The 14,803-nt window shown below is 43.2% G+C and overlaps 1 protein-coding gene across 7 annotated transcripts in view; it reads right to left on the bottom strand.

The window, feature by feature from the left end:
• rhbdd1 (rhomboid domain containing 1) overlaps window positions 1-14,803 on the bottom strand; it is a 145,719-nt gene that overhangs the window by 61,820 nt on the left and 69,096 nt on the right. The window contains exon 7 of one of the 7 annotated variants that reach the window (XM_068042499.1): window positions 4,877-4,908. The exons of 5 other annotated variants lie outside the window; for them this stretch is intronic. In XM_068042499.1, the coding sequence (XP_067898600.1) occupies window positions 4,892-4,908 (17 nt within the window). In that variant the 3' untranslated portion in view covers window positions 4,877-4,891. Of the gene's footprint in view, window positions 1-4,876; window positions 4,909-11,455; window positions 11,735-14,803 lie in introns of those variants that run through there. One more of the 7 variants, XM_068042497.1, reaches the window with a different exon arrangement.

Raw genomic sequence — 14,803 nt, 5'->3', positions numbered from 1 at the left:
AGAGGAGCAGAAATGTAGGCAAATCTCAGAGAGGTGCAAAAATAATAGAGTAATAATAGTAGGGGATTTGAACTTCTCCAATATTAACTGGGATAGTCTTAGTGCAAAAGGCTTAAAGGGGACGGAATTCTTAAAGTGCATACAGGAGGGCTTTCTGAACCAGCACATAGAAATAAAAGCCTGCTTGGGTCTGCAAAAAAAAAAACCCGACCCGAGCCAGACAGAACCACATCTGACCCAAACCTGACCCGGCCAGAGTCCTTCCACTTTTTCCTGCACCCGACCCGACCAACAGTTAACTTACCTTCCGTTTTTCACTTTGTTGCTAATCTGCACAATCTTAAAATAACTAACGAAACCACCTTTCTAGTCAAAAAATTAAATTAACATTGGAGCCACTTACCTATGACAGAGCGCGTCTGACCCGGCCCTACCTGAGCCTGAATGCCGGACCCAGAAGCGCCACCCGACCCGAACCCGACACATGTTGTCAGGTCCCATCGGGTTTGGGTCAGATAGCAGGCCTTTACATAGAAAGTCCTACAAGAGAAGGGCGGTACTGGACCTAATCCTAGGGAATGAAGCCAGACAAGTGGTAGAAGTGTCAGTGGGGAGCATTTTGGAGATAGTGACCATAATTCTGTAAGATTTAAGGTAGTTATGGAAAAGGACAAAGATGGACCAGAAATAAAAGGTATTGAATTGGGGGAAGGCCAATTTCAATATGATAAAACAGAATCTTTCCAAAGTGGACTGGGAACAGCTACTTGTAGGAAAGTCTACATCAGACTAGTGGGAGTCATTCAAAAAGGAAATAGAATGTTCAGGGTCAACATGTTCCCGTAAAGGTGAAGGGTAGGACCAACAAGTCCAGGGAACCCTGGATGTCTAGGGATATAGAGGGTTGGATAAGGAAAAAAAAAAAAGGAGGCTTATGGCAGATTCAGGGGGCTGAAAACAGCGGAGGCCCTAGAGGAGTATAGAAAATGTAGAGGGGGTACTTAAAAAGTAATTAGGAGAGCAAAGAGGGGGCATGATAAAGGAAAATCCCAAGGCGTATTAAAAAATATATTAAGGGCAAGAGGATAAATAACCAGGGAAAGAGTAGGGTCCATTAGGCAGAAAAGTGGAAATGTGTGTGTGGAGCCGGAGGATGTAGGTGAGGTTTGAAATTATTACTTTTTATCTGTGTTCACTATGTAGAAGGACAATGTAGGTGTAGAGATCAGGGAGGGGAACTGTGATATACTCGAACAAATTAGCATTGAGGTTTTAGCTGGCTTAAAAGTGGATAAATCCCCAGGCCCAGATGAGATGTATCCCAGGCTGATATGTGAGGCAAGGGAGGAGATAGCAGGGGCTGACACAAAATTTCAAATCCTCCCTGGTCACAGGAGGGGTGCCAGAGGACTGGAGGACAGCGAATGTGGTAACATTATTCAAGAAGGGTAGCAGGGATAAACCAGGTAATTATGGCCGGTGAGTCTAACATCAGTGGTAGGGAAACTATTGGAAAAAATTCTGAGGGGCAGGATTAATCAAGGATAGTCAGCATGGCTTTGTCAGGGAGAGATCATGTCTAACAAACATGATTGAATTTTTCGATGAGGTGACTAGATGTGTAGATGAGGATAAAGCAGTTGATGTAGTCTACATGGACTTCAGTAAGGCTTTTGATAAGGTCCTGCATGGGAGATTGGTGAAGAAGGTAAGAGCCCGTGGGATCCAGGGCAATTTGGCAAAGTAGATCCAAAATTGGCTTAGTGGCAGGAGGCAGAGGGTGATGGTCGAGGGTTGTTTTTGCAATTGAAAGCCTGTGACCAGTGGGGTACCGCAGGGATCGGTCCTGGGACCCTTACTGTTTGTAGTACAGAAATGATTTAGATGCGAATATAGGAGACATGATCAGTAAGTTTGCAGGTGACAGAAAAATTGATGGTGTCGTAAATAGTGAGGAGGAAAGCCTTAGAATACAGGACGATATAGATGGGCTGGTCAGATGGGCAGAGCAGTGGCAAATGAAATCTAATCCCGAGAAGTGTGAGGTGATGCATTTTGGGTGGACTAGCAAGGCAAGGGAATATACAATGGGTGGTAGGACCCTGGGAAGTACAGAGGGTCAAATGGACCTTGGTGTACCTGTCCATAGATCACCGCAGGCAGCAGCACAGGTAGATAAAAGGTGGTTAGGAAGGCATATGGGATACTTACCTTTATTAGAAGAGGCTTAGATATAAGAGCAGGGAGGTTAGGTTGGAGCTGTATAAAACACTAGTTAGGCCACAGCTGGAGACTTGTGTACTGTTTTGGTCACCACACTATAGGAAGGATGTGATTGCACTGGAGAGGGTGCAGAGGAGATTCACCAGGATGTTGCCTGGGCTGGAGCATTTCAGCTATGAAGAGAGACTGGATAGGCTAGGGTTGTTTTCCTTAGAGCAGAGAAGGCTGAGGGGAGATCTGATTGAGGTATACAAAATTATGAGGGGCATAGATAGGGTAGATAGGAAGACTAAGGGGCATAGATTTAAGGTAAGGGGCACAAGGTTTAGAGGGAATTTGAGGAAAATTATTTTCACCCAGAGGGTGGTTGGAATCTGGAACACACTGCCTGAAGGGGTGGTAGAGGCAGGAACCCTCACAACATTTTAGTATTTAGATGAGCACCTGAAAAGCCATAGCGTACAAGGCTACGGGCCAAGTGCTGGAAAATGAGATAAGAATAGATAGGTGTTTGATGGCCGGCACAGACACAATGGGCCGAAGGGCCCGTTTCTGTGCTGTATAACTCTGACTCTAAGTTCCTCACTCTTATTAGACCCTTGGTTCCCCACAATTTCAGGTATATTTTTTGTCTTCCACCATGAAGTTGAATAGACAATATTTGTTTAACGGCTCTGCCATTTCTTATTCCTCATTATAATTTCTTCTCTCTCTGCCCCTACTTTCACTAATCACTTTCTTTTTACATACTTGTAAAGCTCTTACAATCTGTTTTTATATTTGTTACTATTTTACTCATATCCTATTTTTTCCCTCATCAATTTGTTAGTCATCCTTTGCTAATTTCTAAAACCCTCCCAAACCTCAGGCTTACTATTCTTTTGGGCAACATTGTAATCTAATCCTATCCTTTATCTCTAGTTAGCTACAGTTGGACCATGTTTCCCATGAACTTTTTATTCCTCTAAGGAATTGAGAATTATAAATTATTTCTTTAAATGTTCACCATATCTTTTAATCTAATCTACCATTCTATCTTAGCCAACTCATCCCTCATACCTATGTAATTGGATTTAATTGAAATTGAAGACCCTTTCAGACTTAACCACATCACTCTCAAACTCCAAATGAAATTCCATTATATTATGATCACCCTTCAGAGAATCCTTTACTATGATTTCTAATTAACCCTGTCTGATTACACAATTCTAGATCTCAAATAGCCTGTGCTTTCTAACACAATACCTTCCATTCCAGTGCAATACAAGCTAATACAGGATGTTCTTATTTGGCACAATGTAATTCAATAGTGCACTGTTCAACTCAGTGCATTATTGTCCAAGACAAAGCCACTGAACAGCTACTGCCAGTTTTGCACTATCTTACCTAACTCAATGCAACCAGCAGACTGAAGAGAGCTGGAGACATAGGTGTGGGTATATTATATACATCTATATATACACACCATATTTCTTTTAGAAAATTATCACCCCATTTATTTTCCAGATACCACAGACCCTCACCCTGGTCAGAAGGATGAGCAGAGAAACCATGTAAATGTTGCTGTTGAACTAGCCGCCAGGTCACGATATAAAAAAAATAGCAAAAGCCCATTCTTTCTTGGAGATGAAGCTCCCAATCTTGTTCTTTACACATCCTTCTAAGATCACAATCAAGGTTCGAAACAGGTACATTGAGATCTGGCATCTGAGCAAGTCTTCATTTTGTCAACAGGTGGCAGTGTCAACAAACTTTAGGAGATTAGTTAAAATCTGCGACAATAATGCAGTCAACAAAGCCTTCCGCACAATAAGCAGATTTTGTTATTGTTCAAGAAATGCATTTAAAAACCACTACAAAGAGGCTAAGGCAATGTACACCAGCAATCATTGCATTGTTGAGCTGGATTAGTAAATGAGGCAAGGATTAACTGCCCACTGCCAGCAGTTTCTTTGGCTGTTTGTTCATCACCGAATGTTTTGTGGAATGAATGACCAATGGAATTCCTAATAATCCTGAATGAATTGAGAACTTAAACTTGCTGAAGTGCACTAAATTGTAAAAATAAAATAAAAAGTGGTATGTAGGCACATTCTGGGATGATGACTAACAAATTGCAAATCTACTTTGAAATGCTCTCTGAACAATATGTACTTAGCACAAACACTTTTGTATTTTATTTAGACGCATTTAACAGGAATCTCTTTTCCCTGTTACCTCTGTAAAGAAACTGAGAAAAAAAATTATGCATCACTGCTGTGTTTTATGGAGAAGCAAGGAGATACAGGCACTGATTTTGCCAGTGTCAAACACTTAAAAGGGATAATGTCTGCTCTTAAATTATAGCTGTCCTCTCACCTTTTTCTTTCCTACTGTCAGGTATAGATTAGTAGGTTAGAGACATAAGGGCAGGAACAGATGTAACAAGAAAGAGGAAGACAGTTAGTTCCTGTCAATATGGTTTTTGCTCATGTGTTTTTTCCCCAACCCACATTGTGCAATAAATGTAGCAGGAACAAGTTTGAATACACATTATAGCATCATACTCACAGTCACAGACTTAAAAAGACTAGCACAGCACTTCATATCAAACAAAGCAGTGAGCCACTTTTGTTGGGTAGTCTCTTCAGTTTAAATACCAGATAAGATACAATTTCCAATTGTATATTCAGCTCCTAGAAAAGGCTAATAGGAAAGCTTAACTCAACACACGATCAGAGAAATATTCACCTACCAGGAGCCAAGCATATGTAAATACAGTAACTAAATTTTCATTTAGACAAATTGCATGTAACCTTATTCAAAAAGGGTTTTCATTACTAACATGACCAAGGAATAGCAAAAAGAGTACTACTAAACTAGTTTTAGCCCAGCTTACAACTGTGCTGAAATATGATATACTGGATTATGTTATTTCTTGCTTCTGTGTTATCACTTTTACAGAGATAGGCCATATTTTTGAAACACTCTTTAGTCTGCATCATTCTTCATTATTTTTACAGGTTGAGTCCACAGAATAGATTTACTAAGTTTACATCCCTCCCCCCAACACCTCCCACTCTAGTGGTGGGTATCCTGGTGGACGACAGATGGCAGACTCCCACAAATCAGATGCTGCTTTATTACGCTGCATGTTGCAAGAACAGCAGCATTTCTCCTCGTCACTTAAATATTTACTATTACATGGGCAAATATCTCCTGGCATTGCTCACATGAATTGGAAAATATATCATCCTAAAATAATTGGGTTTTCAGGAAGGCGTGCCGGAAAAGTACAACATGTACAGGAAGTGCCTGCTACAAGCAAGGCATTTAAAATATTATTCACGGATATGCTTTTCCATTGAAAAACTCACTGTTGAGTCTTATAAAAGAATACGTTATGTCCAGCAGTGTAACATGATTTTCACTTCTGGTATTCAGTTTCAAACTAAGACCAGAGGAGGTGGGACTGAGTGGGCGGAGAGAGAAAGGGGTAGTGGGAAGTTGAAGGGATGTTGTGAGACTAGGGGTAAAGGGTAGACATGAGTGATGGGGGTAGGGGATGAGTAAAAAAGTTACTAGAAGACTGCAGACTGTACATTCCCCACAACCTGCAGTGGGAAATACAGCTGGGCTCGTTTTCCTGTGACAACTTACCATTCCACCCATCATCCCCCCCAGTCTTGAAAAGAGAGGAGAAAAAAAAGACAGAAGGGTGACCTGATACAAGATTATGAAAGGGTTTGATAAGGTAGACAGACAAGATGTTTCCTCTTTCAGGCAAGACTAGAATTATGGGCCACAATTACACGATAGCCACTAATAAATACAACAGGGAATTCAGGAGACACTTCTTTACCAAAAGAGTGGTTAGAATGTGGAACTCACTACCACAAGGAGTAGTTGAGGCAAATAGCATAGATGCATTTAAGGGCAAACTAGATAAGCACACGAGTGAGAAAGGAATAGAAGGATATGTTGATGGAGTTAGAAGAGGGGTGGCAGGACGCTCATGCATAGCTGGACCAGTTGGGTTGAATGACCCTTCTCTGCTGTAAATACAATGGAACTTTGTAAGAAAATGGCAAGAGTGAAGCACGAGAGAAAGACAGACACAGAAAAAGATAGAGAAAAAAACAACATAACATAAAAGGTGAGAGAGACACCAAATTATTTGACTTACTGTGCAATGCCACATGAGATTCCCCAGCACGATGTTGATATTGTGGCATGTCCTTTGGTTAAGCATTTAAAAGCTGAATTGGGGCTGAATCTTGTGGTTCCGCAGCAGGCGTAAAAGATGGCGGCCGGCACACACGGGCTGCGCACCACCACGCCGCGGCGATCTTGAGCCCGGCAGCTCATCATCATATGCAGGGCGGCCGCCCCCCTCAATCATGTGACGGGGTGGCCTTGGCAACGCCATGAGCAGCGTCAATTGTTTCTGCGCAGGCATTGGTTCCATTTTTTAAGCCAGCCCTTTGAAGATACTGCAGAGTTGCCCCCACCTCCCCCACAACTGTAGCAAAAATGCATATTTGTCCTGTTTCCCACCCCCAAATACACTACCAATGCAGAGTTCACACCTTCCCCCGCCACCCCCACCCCCACCCCCCCCCCCCCCCCCACGCCCCCCTACTACACTAAAAATGCAGAGTTCCCTCTTCCCCACCTCAGTGACGTCAGCTTTCCCTGGACAGAAAAGTGAAGGCGCGTGAGTGCCGCACATCACGCTGAAAATTCGGAACTGCAGGTAAGATCGCTCCGGTTTTCATTTTAATTCATGCAAACAGGCAATTTAAATATATACAATTGGGTCCCGTCGCAGAGCAGCGGAGGGCCCGCCACAGAGCTTCCCCGCTGCCAGGAAGATTGGGCCCAGCAATCCCAGCGTCTGGTTCCGTGGCGGGCCGCCGTCGTTCTGAGCTTCTGGCACCCCACCCCCCCAGAGCCCCAGAAGAGAACAAAACCCTTGGTGTGGAGCCTTAGTTGACTGGAAACCTTTGGAAAATTAGGTATGATGTTCAACACAACGTATTTGGAGCACTCCTGTGAAAATTATAATGTATAGTTGCCTTTGAGAATTTGCGCTTTAGTTCAGTACAACGTTTATATTTGATGCCACAGTACTGCTGTTATGAATGCCATGATGATAGATAGGATGCCTGGTTATTTTAAGAGGCAGTTTATGGATGTTGTAATGCACTGTGCCACCATACTTTGCTTTTGATACTGCTGCCAGAGGAAGTTCATCGACAGTTAGTAGGGTCAAGCTGTTAGGTTGACAACTGCCACTTGCTGCTGAGTTTGAATACACAGTTGTTTCATTATCTGAAACTAAAATCTGAATAAGGCAGAACCTTATTTCTTACTCTACTGCAAAGTTTTCAGGAGTTGGAGAACAGCATAACAGTAAAGAAGCAAAAAAAAAGGCACTTTTATATGACCGCTCATTTAGTTCAGTTCATGGAGGAGTGGAGTTCATGTTCCGCCTCCCAACATTTACAATTTTAAAATTTGCTCCTTTATTCTGCTTGCAGAATCTGAGACCAACTGAATCAAAATATTATCACCTAATGTTCAGTTGTGCAATCAACTGTCCATTTGAAATGATGGATGTATGATTGAGTAACTGCATAGTTGTTAATGTTGATTGACAGCTATTTGTATGTAAATTGAAACATGCTGAAATGGATAGCAAGTAGGTAGGAAACTCTTCTCAGCAGTGCGCAAAACAGTTTTTATGTTCATTTTGCACGGTTAGTTTTCAAAGTGCAATCTCTTGCAGCCAGCATTGCCAGAAAACTAAACTGGCACATACACTTTGTTGAAAAAAACTGGCCTTCCTAACTGCTACTACTCTTCCTGCAGCCAGTAAATGGCTGTTACATCAGCAGCATGCAATTACTGACAGGACCCCAGCTAGTCACAATATATATTAATGATTTAGATGAGGAAACTAAATGTAATATCTCCAAATTTGCAGATGACACAAAACTGGGTGTGAGGGTGAGTTGTGAGGAGGATGCAAAGAGGCTTCAGGGTGATTTGGACAAGTTGAGTGAGTGGGCTAATGCATGGCAGGTGCAGTATAATGTGGATAAATGTGAGGTTATCCACTTTGGTAGCAAAAACAGGAAGGCAGGTTATTATCTGAATGGCTATAAACTGAGAGAAGGGAATATGCAGCGAGACCTGGGTGTTCTTGGACACCAGTCGCTGAAGGTAAGCACATGCAGGTGCAACAGGCGGTAAAAAAGACAAATGGTATGTTGGCCTTCATAGCAACAGGAATCGAATACCGGAGCAGGGAAGTCTTGCCGCAATTATACAGGGCCATGGTGAGGCCACACATGTAATATTGTGTGCAGTTTTGGTCTCCTTATCTGAGGAAGGATGTTCTTGATATAGAGGGAGTGCAGCGAAGGTTTACCAGACTGATTCCTGGGATGGCGGGTCTGACCTATGAGGAGAGATTGAGTCGGTTAGGAGTATATTCACTGGAGTTCAGAAGAGGGAGGGGGGATCTCATAGAAACCTATAAAATTCTAACAGGACTTGACAGGGTAGATGCAGGAAGGATGTTCCCGATGGTGGGGGAGTCCAGAACCAGGGGTCATAGTCTAAGGATACGGGGTAAACCTTTCAGGACGGAGATGAATAGAAATTTCTTCACCCAGAGAGTGGTGAGTCTGTGAAACTCGCTACCACAGAAAGCAGTTGAGGCCAAAACATTGTATGTTTTCAAGAAGGAGTTAGATATAGCTCTTGGATCTAAAGGGATCAAAGGGTATGGGGGGAAAGTGGGAACAGGTTACTGAGTTGGATGATCAGCCATGATCATAAAGAATGGCGGAGCAGGCTCGAAGTGCCAAATGGCCTACTCCTGCCCCTATTTTCTATGTTTTTTCTATGCTTTACTTTAGCTACTCTCCTTTTTATATACCTGTAGAAGCTCTTACTGTTTGTTTTTATATTTCTTGCCAATTTACTCAACCAATTTTCTCCCTCTTTATTAGTACTTTAGTCATCTGCTGTTGGTTTCTAAAAAATTCCCAATCCTCTGGTCTACCGCGAGCTTTCGCTGCTTTGTACGCCTTTGTTTTTGATTTAAGACTCTCTTTAACTTCCTTTGTTATCCACGGGTGGTTCATCGTTCTCATCGAGTCCTTCCTTCTGACCGGAATAAATGTTTGCTGAGGGTTATGGAATATCTGCTTAAAGGTCTGCCACTGCTCATCTACTGACTTTCCCTGTAGTCCATTTTCCCAGGCCGCTTTAGACAACTCTTTCTTCATACCTCTGTAATCGCCCTTTTTTAAAGTCGAAGACGCTGGTTTGAGACCAGAGTTGCTCACCCTCAAACTGAATTTGAAATTCTACTATGTTATGATCACTTTCCCCTAGAGGATCCTTAACTACGAGATCTCTTACTAATCCTACCTCATTACACATTTCAAATCTAAAATAGCCTGTTCCCGGGTAGGTTCTGCAACATATTGGTCTAAGACACAATCCCTGATGCACTCTACAAATTCATCTTCCATGCTCCCCTTGCCAATTTGATTTGTCCAGTCTGTATGCAGATTAAAATCACCCATGATAATTGCAATGCCCTTCTTACATGCCTCCATTATTTCCTGATTAATATTTTTTCCTACAGAGAGGCAACTCCTTGGGGCCTAACTCCTACCCGTGATTTCTTTCCCTTGCTATTCCTTATTTCCACCCCGATCTATTACACCTATATCATTACTTACAACTGCACTGATCCCTTCCTTTAATAACAAAGCTACCCCACCTCCTTTTCCTTTCTGCCTATTCTTCTGGAACATCGTATATCCTTGAACATTGAGTTTCCAGTCCTGGTCATTCTGTAACCACATCTCTGTGATAGCTATCAAATCATATTCATTTGTTTCTATCTGTGCCGTCAGCTCATCTATTTTGTTACAAATACTATGTGCATTCAGATAAAGAGCCTTAAGCTTTGACTTTTTACCTACTCTGGTTCTAATTTCTGCTGTGCTCTTATGCTTGCATTCTCTGTCCCTTCCTATCACACCCTGATTGATGCATGCCCCTTCACTACCCTGCACCTCTACTCTGTCGTTATTTATCGACTTTTTGAACTTACTTTCAATTGAACCCTCCACCCCCCCACCCCACTATTTAGTTTAAAGCCTTATCTACAACCCTAGTTATACGATTCACCAGGACACTGGTCCCAGCATGGTTGAAGTGAAGCCCATCCCAACGGAACAGCTCTCTCTTTCCCCAGTACTGGTGCCAGTGTCCCATGAATTGGAACCCATTTCTCCCACACCAATATCTTTTGAGCCACGCATTTACCTCACTAATCTTATTTACCCTATGCCTATTTTCACGTGGCTCAGGTAATAATCTGGAGATTATTACCTTTGAGGTTCTGATTTTTAATTTAGCCCCAAGCTGCTCACTCAGCAGAACGTCTTTCCTAGTCCTACCTCCGTCGTTGTTTCCTACATGGACCACGACAACTGGATCCCTTCCTTCCCACTCCAGGTTCCTCACCAGACCAGAAGAGATCTCCTTAACCTTGGCACCAGATGGGCAACATAGCCTTCGGGACTCTCGTCTTTCTTGCAGAGAACAGTATCTATTCCACCAACTATGCTATCCCCTACTACAACTACATTTCTCCCCCCACTTGAATGGCACTCTGAACCACAGTGCTGTGGTTAGTTCGCTCATCCTCCCTGCAGTCTATGCCCTCGTCCACACTGGGAGCAAGAACCTCATACCTATTGGATAAGGGCACTGGCTAAGGCTCCTCCAAAGCTAAATTCTGGATCCCCATACCTGCCTCACTCACAGTCACACCCTCCTGTCCTGACCACGGATCAGAATGGATGGAATTAGTCTAAGGGGGTGTGACTGTCTCCTGAAACAGTGTCCAGGTAACTCTCCCCCTCCCTGATGTGTCGCAGTGTCCGCAGCTCGGACTCCAGCTCACCAACTCTAAGCCGAAGTTCCTCGAGCAGCCAACACTTGCAGCAGAGATGATCACCGTAGATCGCACCAGCGTTCACAAGCTCCCTCATACTACAGCTGCAACACATCACCTGCCCAGCCACCTCTATTCTATTTGATTATTTTACAAAACAAAAATTATTTAAGTGTACTCTTAACCTGTAATGTCGTCTGATTTAAATCACTTGGGCAAAACAAAGAGAGACACGGAAGAATATCCACCAATCACTTACCAACTCTCCTGTGACGTCACACTTTGATCATTGCTGGTCAAGAGGTCCACTGAACAGAACAGAGCGCTCTAACTGCTGCCGCTGCTTCTGGTCTCGGCTCTTTATATCGCGGCTCCTCTCGCCTGTTCCCACTCTCACTGCCGCTGCTTCTGGTCTTGGGCCTCGGCTCTTTATATCCTGGCTCCTCTTGCCTGTTGCCGCTACAACGGAGACCCACTAGACTAATCCCTGGGATGGTAGGATTGTCTTATGAGGAGAGATTGAGGAAACTGGACCTGTATTCTCTAGAGTTTCGAAGAATGACAGGTGAATATTGAAGGGTACATAGCATTTGGAAGGACAGTAAGCTAGGAAAAGGTGGAGGGATAGCTTTGTTAATTAATGACGGTATTAGCACAATAGAGAGGGGTGATCTAACTTCAGGAGACCAGGATACAGAAGAAGTTTGGGTAGAGATGAGAAATCATAAAGGCAAGAAGTCACTTTTGGGAATGGCCAACTAACATTAACCACGCTGTAGGACGGGGTATAAAAGGAAGAAATCATGGCAGCTTGTCAGAAAGATACAGCGATAATTATGGGGGATTTTAATCTAAATATAGACTGGAAAAATCAGATGGGCAGAGGTAGACTAGATCAGGAGTACATAGAATGTTTCCAGAATAATTTCTTGGAACAATACACTCTGGAGCCAGAGAGCAGGCTATAATAGACCTGGTATTGTACAATGAGATAGGATTAATGACCTCATACATAAAGGTGCCACGAGGTAGCAGCGATCATAACATGATTGAATCTTACATTCAGTTTGAGGGAGAGAAGAGTGGGTCCAAGACTAGTATTTCAAACTTAAATAAGGGCAACTGTGAGGGCATGAAAGCAGAGCTAGCAAAAGTGAACTGGCAAATCAGGTTAAGGGATAGGTCAATAACGATGCAGTTGCAGACATTTAAGATGATATTTCAGAATACACAGAATAGATACATTTCAACGAAAAAGAAAAATCCCAAGGGTGGGACCCACCATCCGTGGTTAACTATAACAGTTAAAGATAGTATCAAATTTAGACAAAAAGCCTTTAATTGCGTAAAGATGGGAGGCAGGTCAGAAGATTGGACAGAATATAAAAAACAGCAAAGAATGACTTAAAGATTGATGAGGAAGGTAAACTTAGAGTAGGAGAGAAAGCTAACTAGAAATATAGGCCTGGATTTTATGTCGGGCGGACGGGAGCTGGCCACCGATGTAAAAGTCAGTGGCGAACCCGCTTCCACCTGGCCCAGGGATCCGTCCTGCAGTTTACAGCTCTCTGGGCTTTAATTTTTCCAAGGCGGGACTTCCACCCACTTGAGGGAGGAAGTCCCGCCTTATTGAGCTGCCAGCCAATCATCGGGCTGGCAGCTCTTAGTCCCTGCAGTGCCACTGGACATGTGCCGAGGACATGTAGCCAGGAGTCCAGGTAAGTTAAGGGTGCCTTGCCGACTAATCAGTTGCGCTCCAGTAACACAAGGATGATTGTTTGCAGGGGGGGGGGGGGGGGTGTCTCGGGACCTGGGGTGGTTGGAGAAGTAGGCGTGGCCCTCAATTGGGCACCCTGTGCCCATTTGTCGGCCTCCCCCCCCCCAAGATTTTACTGGCGGCCTTTCACATCTCCCGGATGCCCACTTGCCATGGGTGAAATCCCCGTGGAGGTGGGTGAAGGCCGTTAAGTGGCTACTTAAGTAAAGTGAGGTGGAGGCGGGAGTGTGTCAGGTAGGCCTCCCGGAGCCTCCCACTCCATTTTACGCCACTCCGACTCGCTGGGGTGGCGTAAACTTCTGGCCATAAAGACAGATAGTAAGATTTTCTATAGATATTTAAAAAAGGAAAGTTATCAAAGTGAGCATTGGTCCTTTAGAAAGTGAGTCTGGGGAATTAAAAAGGAGATGGCAGATGAATTGAACAGATATTTTGCATCGGTATTCACTATTGAGGATACAAGTAACACCCCAGTATTAGCTGGGAGTGAGGAAATGGAAGAGAGGAAGGAACTCAAGAAAATTACAATCACCAGGGAAGTGGTATTGAACAAATTGTTGGAGCTGTAGGTTGACAAGTCCCCGGGTCCGGAAAGACTTCACCCTAGGGTGTTAAAAGAAGTGGCTAGCGAGATAGTTGATGCGTTAGTTTTAAGTTTCCAAAATTCCCTAGATTCGGGGTAGGTTCCATTAGATTGTAAAATAGTGAATGTAACTCCTTTATTCAAAAAGGGAGGGATGCAGAAAGCAGGAAACTACAGGCCAGTTAGCTTAACATCTGTCTTAGGGAAAATGTTAGAAGCTATTATTAAAGACGTTATAGCATGGCATTTAGAAAAATTCAAGGTAATCAGGCAGAGTCAACATGGTTTTGTGAAATGGAAATCACGTTTAACCAATTTATTGGAATTCTTGGAGGGAGTTACATGTGCTATGGATAAAGGGGAACTGGTGGATGTATTATACTTAGATTTCCAGAAGGCATTTAACAAGGTGCCACGTCAAAGATTATTGCAGAAAATAAAATCTCATGGTGTAGGGGGTAACATATTGGCATAGATAGAAGATTGGCTAGCTAACAGGAAACAGAGAGCAGGCATAAATGGGCCATTTTCTGGTTGGCAAGATGTAACGAATGGTGTGCCGCAGGGATCTGTGCTGGGGCCTCAATTTTTTACAATTTATATAAAATGATTCAGATGAAGGGACCAAAGGTATGGTTGCTAAATTTGATGACACAAAGATAGGTAGGAAAGTAACTTGTGAAGAGGACATAAGGGGGCTATAAAGGGATATAGATAGGTTAAGTGAGTGGGCAAAGACCTGGCAAATAGAGTATAATGTGGGAAAGTGGGAAATTGTCCATTTTGGCAGGAATAAAAAAGCATATTATCATCTAAATGGTGAGAGATTGCAGAGCTCTGAGATGCAGAGGGATCTGGGTGTCCTAGTGCATGAATTGCAAAAGGTTAGTATGCAGGTACAGCATGTAATTCGGAACGCTAATAGAATGTTATCATTTATCACGAGGGGAACTGAATACAAAAGTGTGGAGGTTATGCTTCAGCTGTACAGGGCATTGATTTGATTTGATTTTTTTGATTTAGATTTAGAGATACAGCACTGAAACAGGCCCTTCAGCCCACCGAGTCTGTGCCGACCATTAACCACCCATTTATACTAATCCTACACTAATCCCATATTCCGACCACATCCCCACCTGTCCCCTATATTCCCCTACCTATACTAGGGGCAATTTATAATGGCCAATTTACCTATCAACCTGCAAGTCTTTGGCATGTGGGAGGAAACCGGAGCACCCGGAGGAAACCCACG

This window comes from Heterodontus francisci, chromosome 11, assembly GCF_036365525.1.
Source record: "Heterodontus francisci isolate sHetFra1 chromosome 11, sHetFra1.hap1, whole genome shotgun sequence".
NCBI lineage: Eukaryota > Metazoa > Chordata > Chondrichthyes > Heterodontiformes > Heterodontidae > Heterodontus > Heterodontus francisci.
Note: the sequence above shows the minus strand (reverse complement) of the source record. Positions and strands in the feature narration are given on the sequence as shown.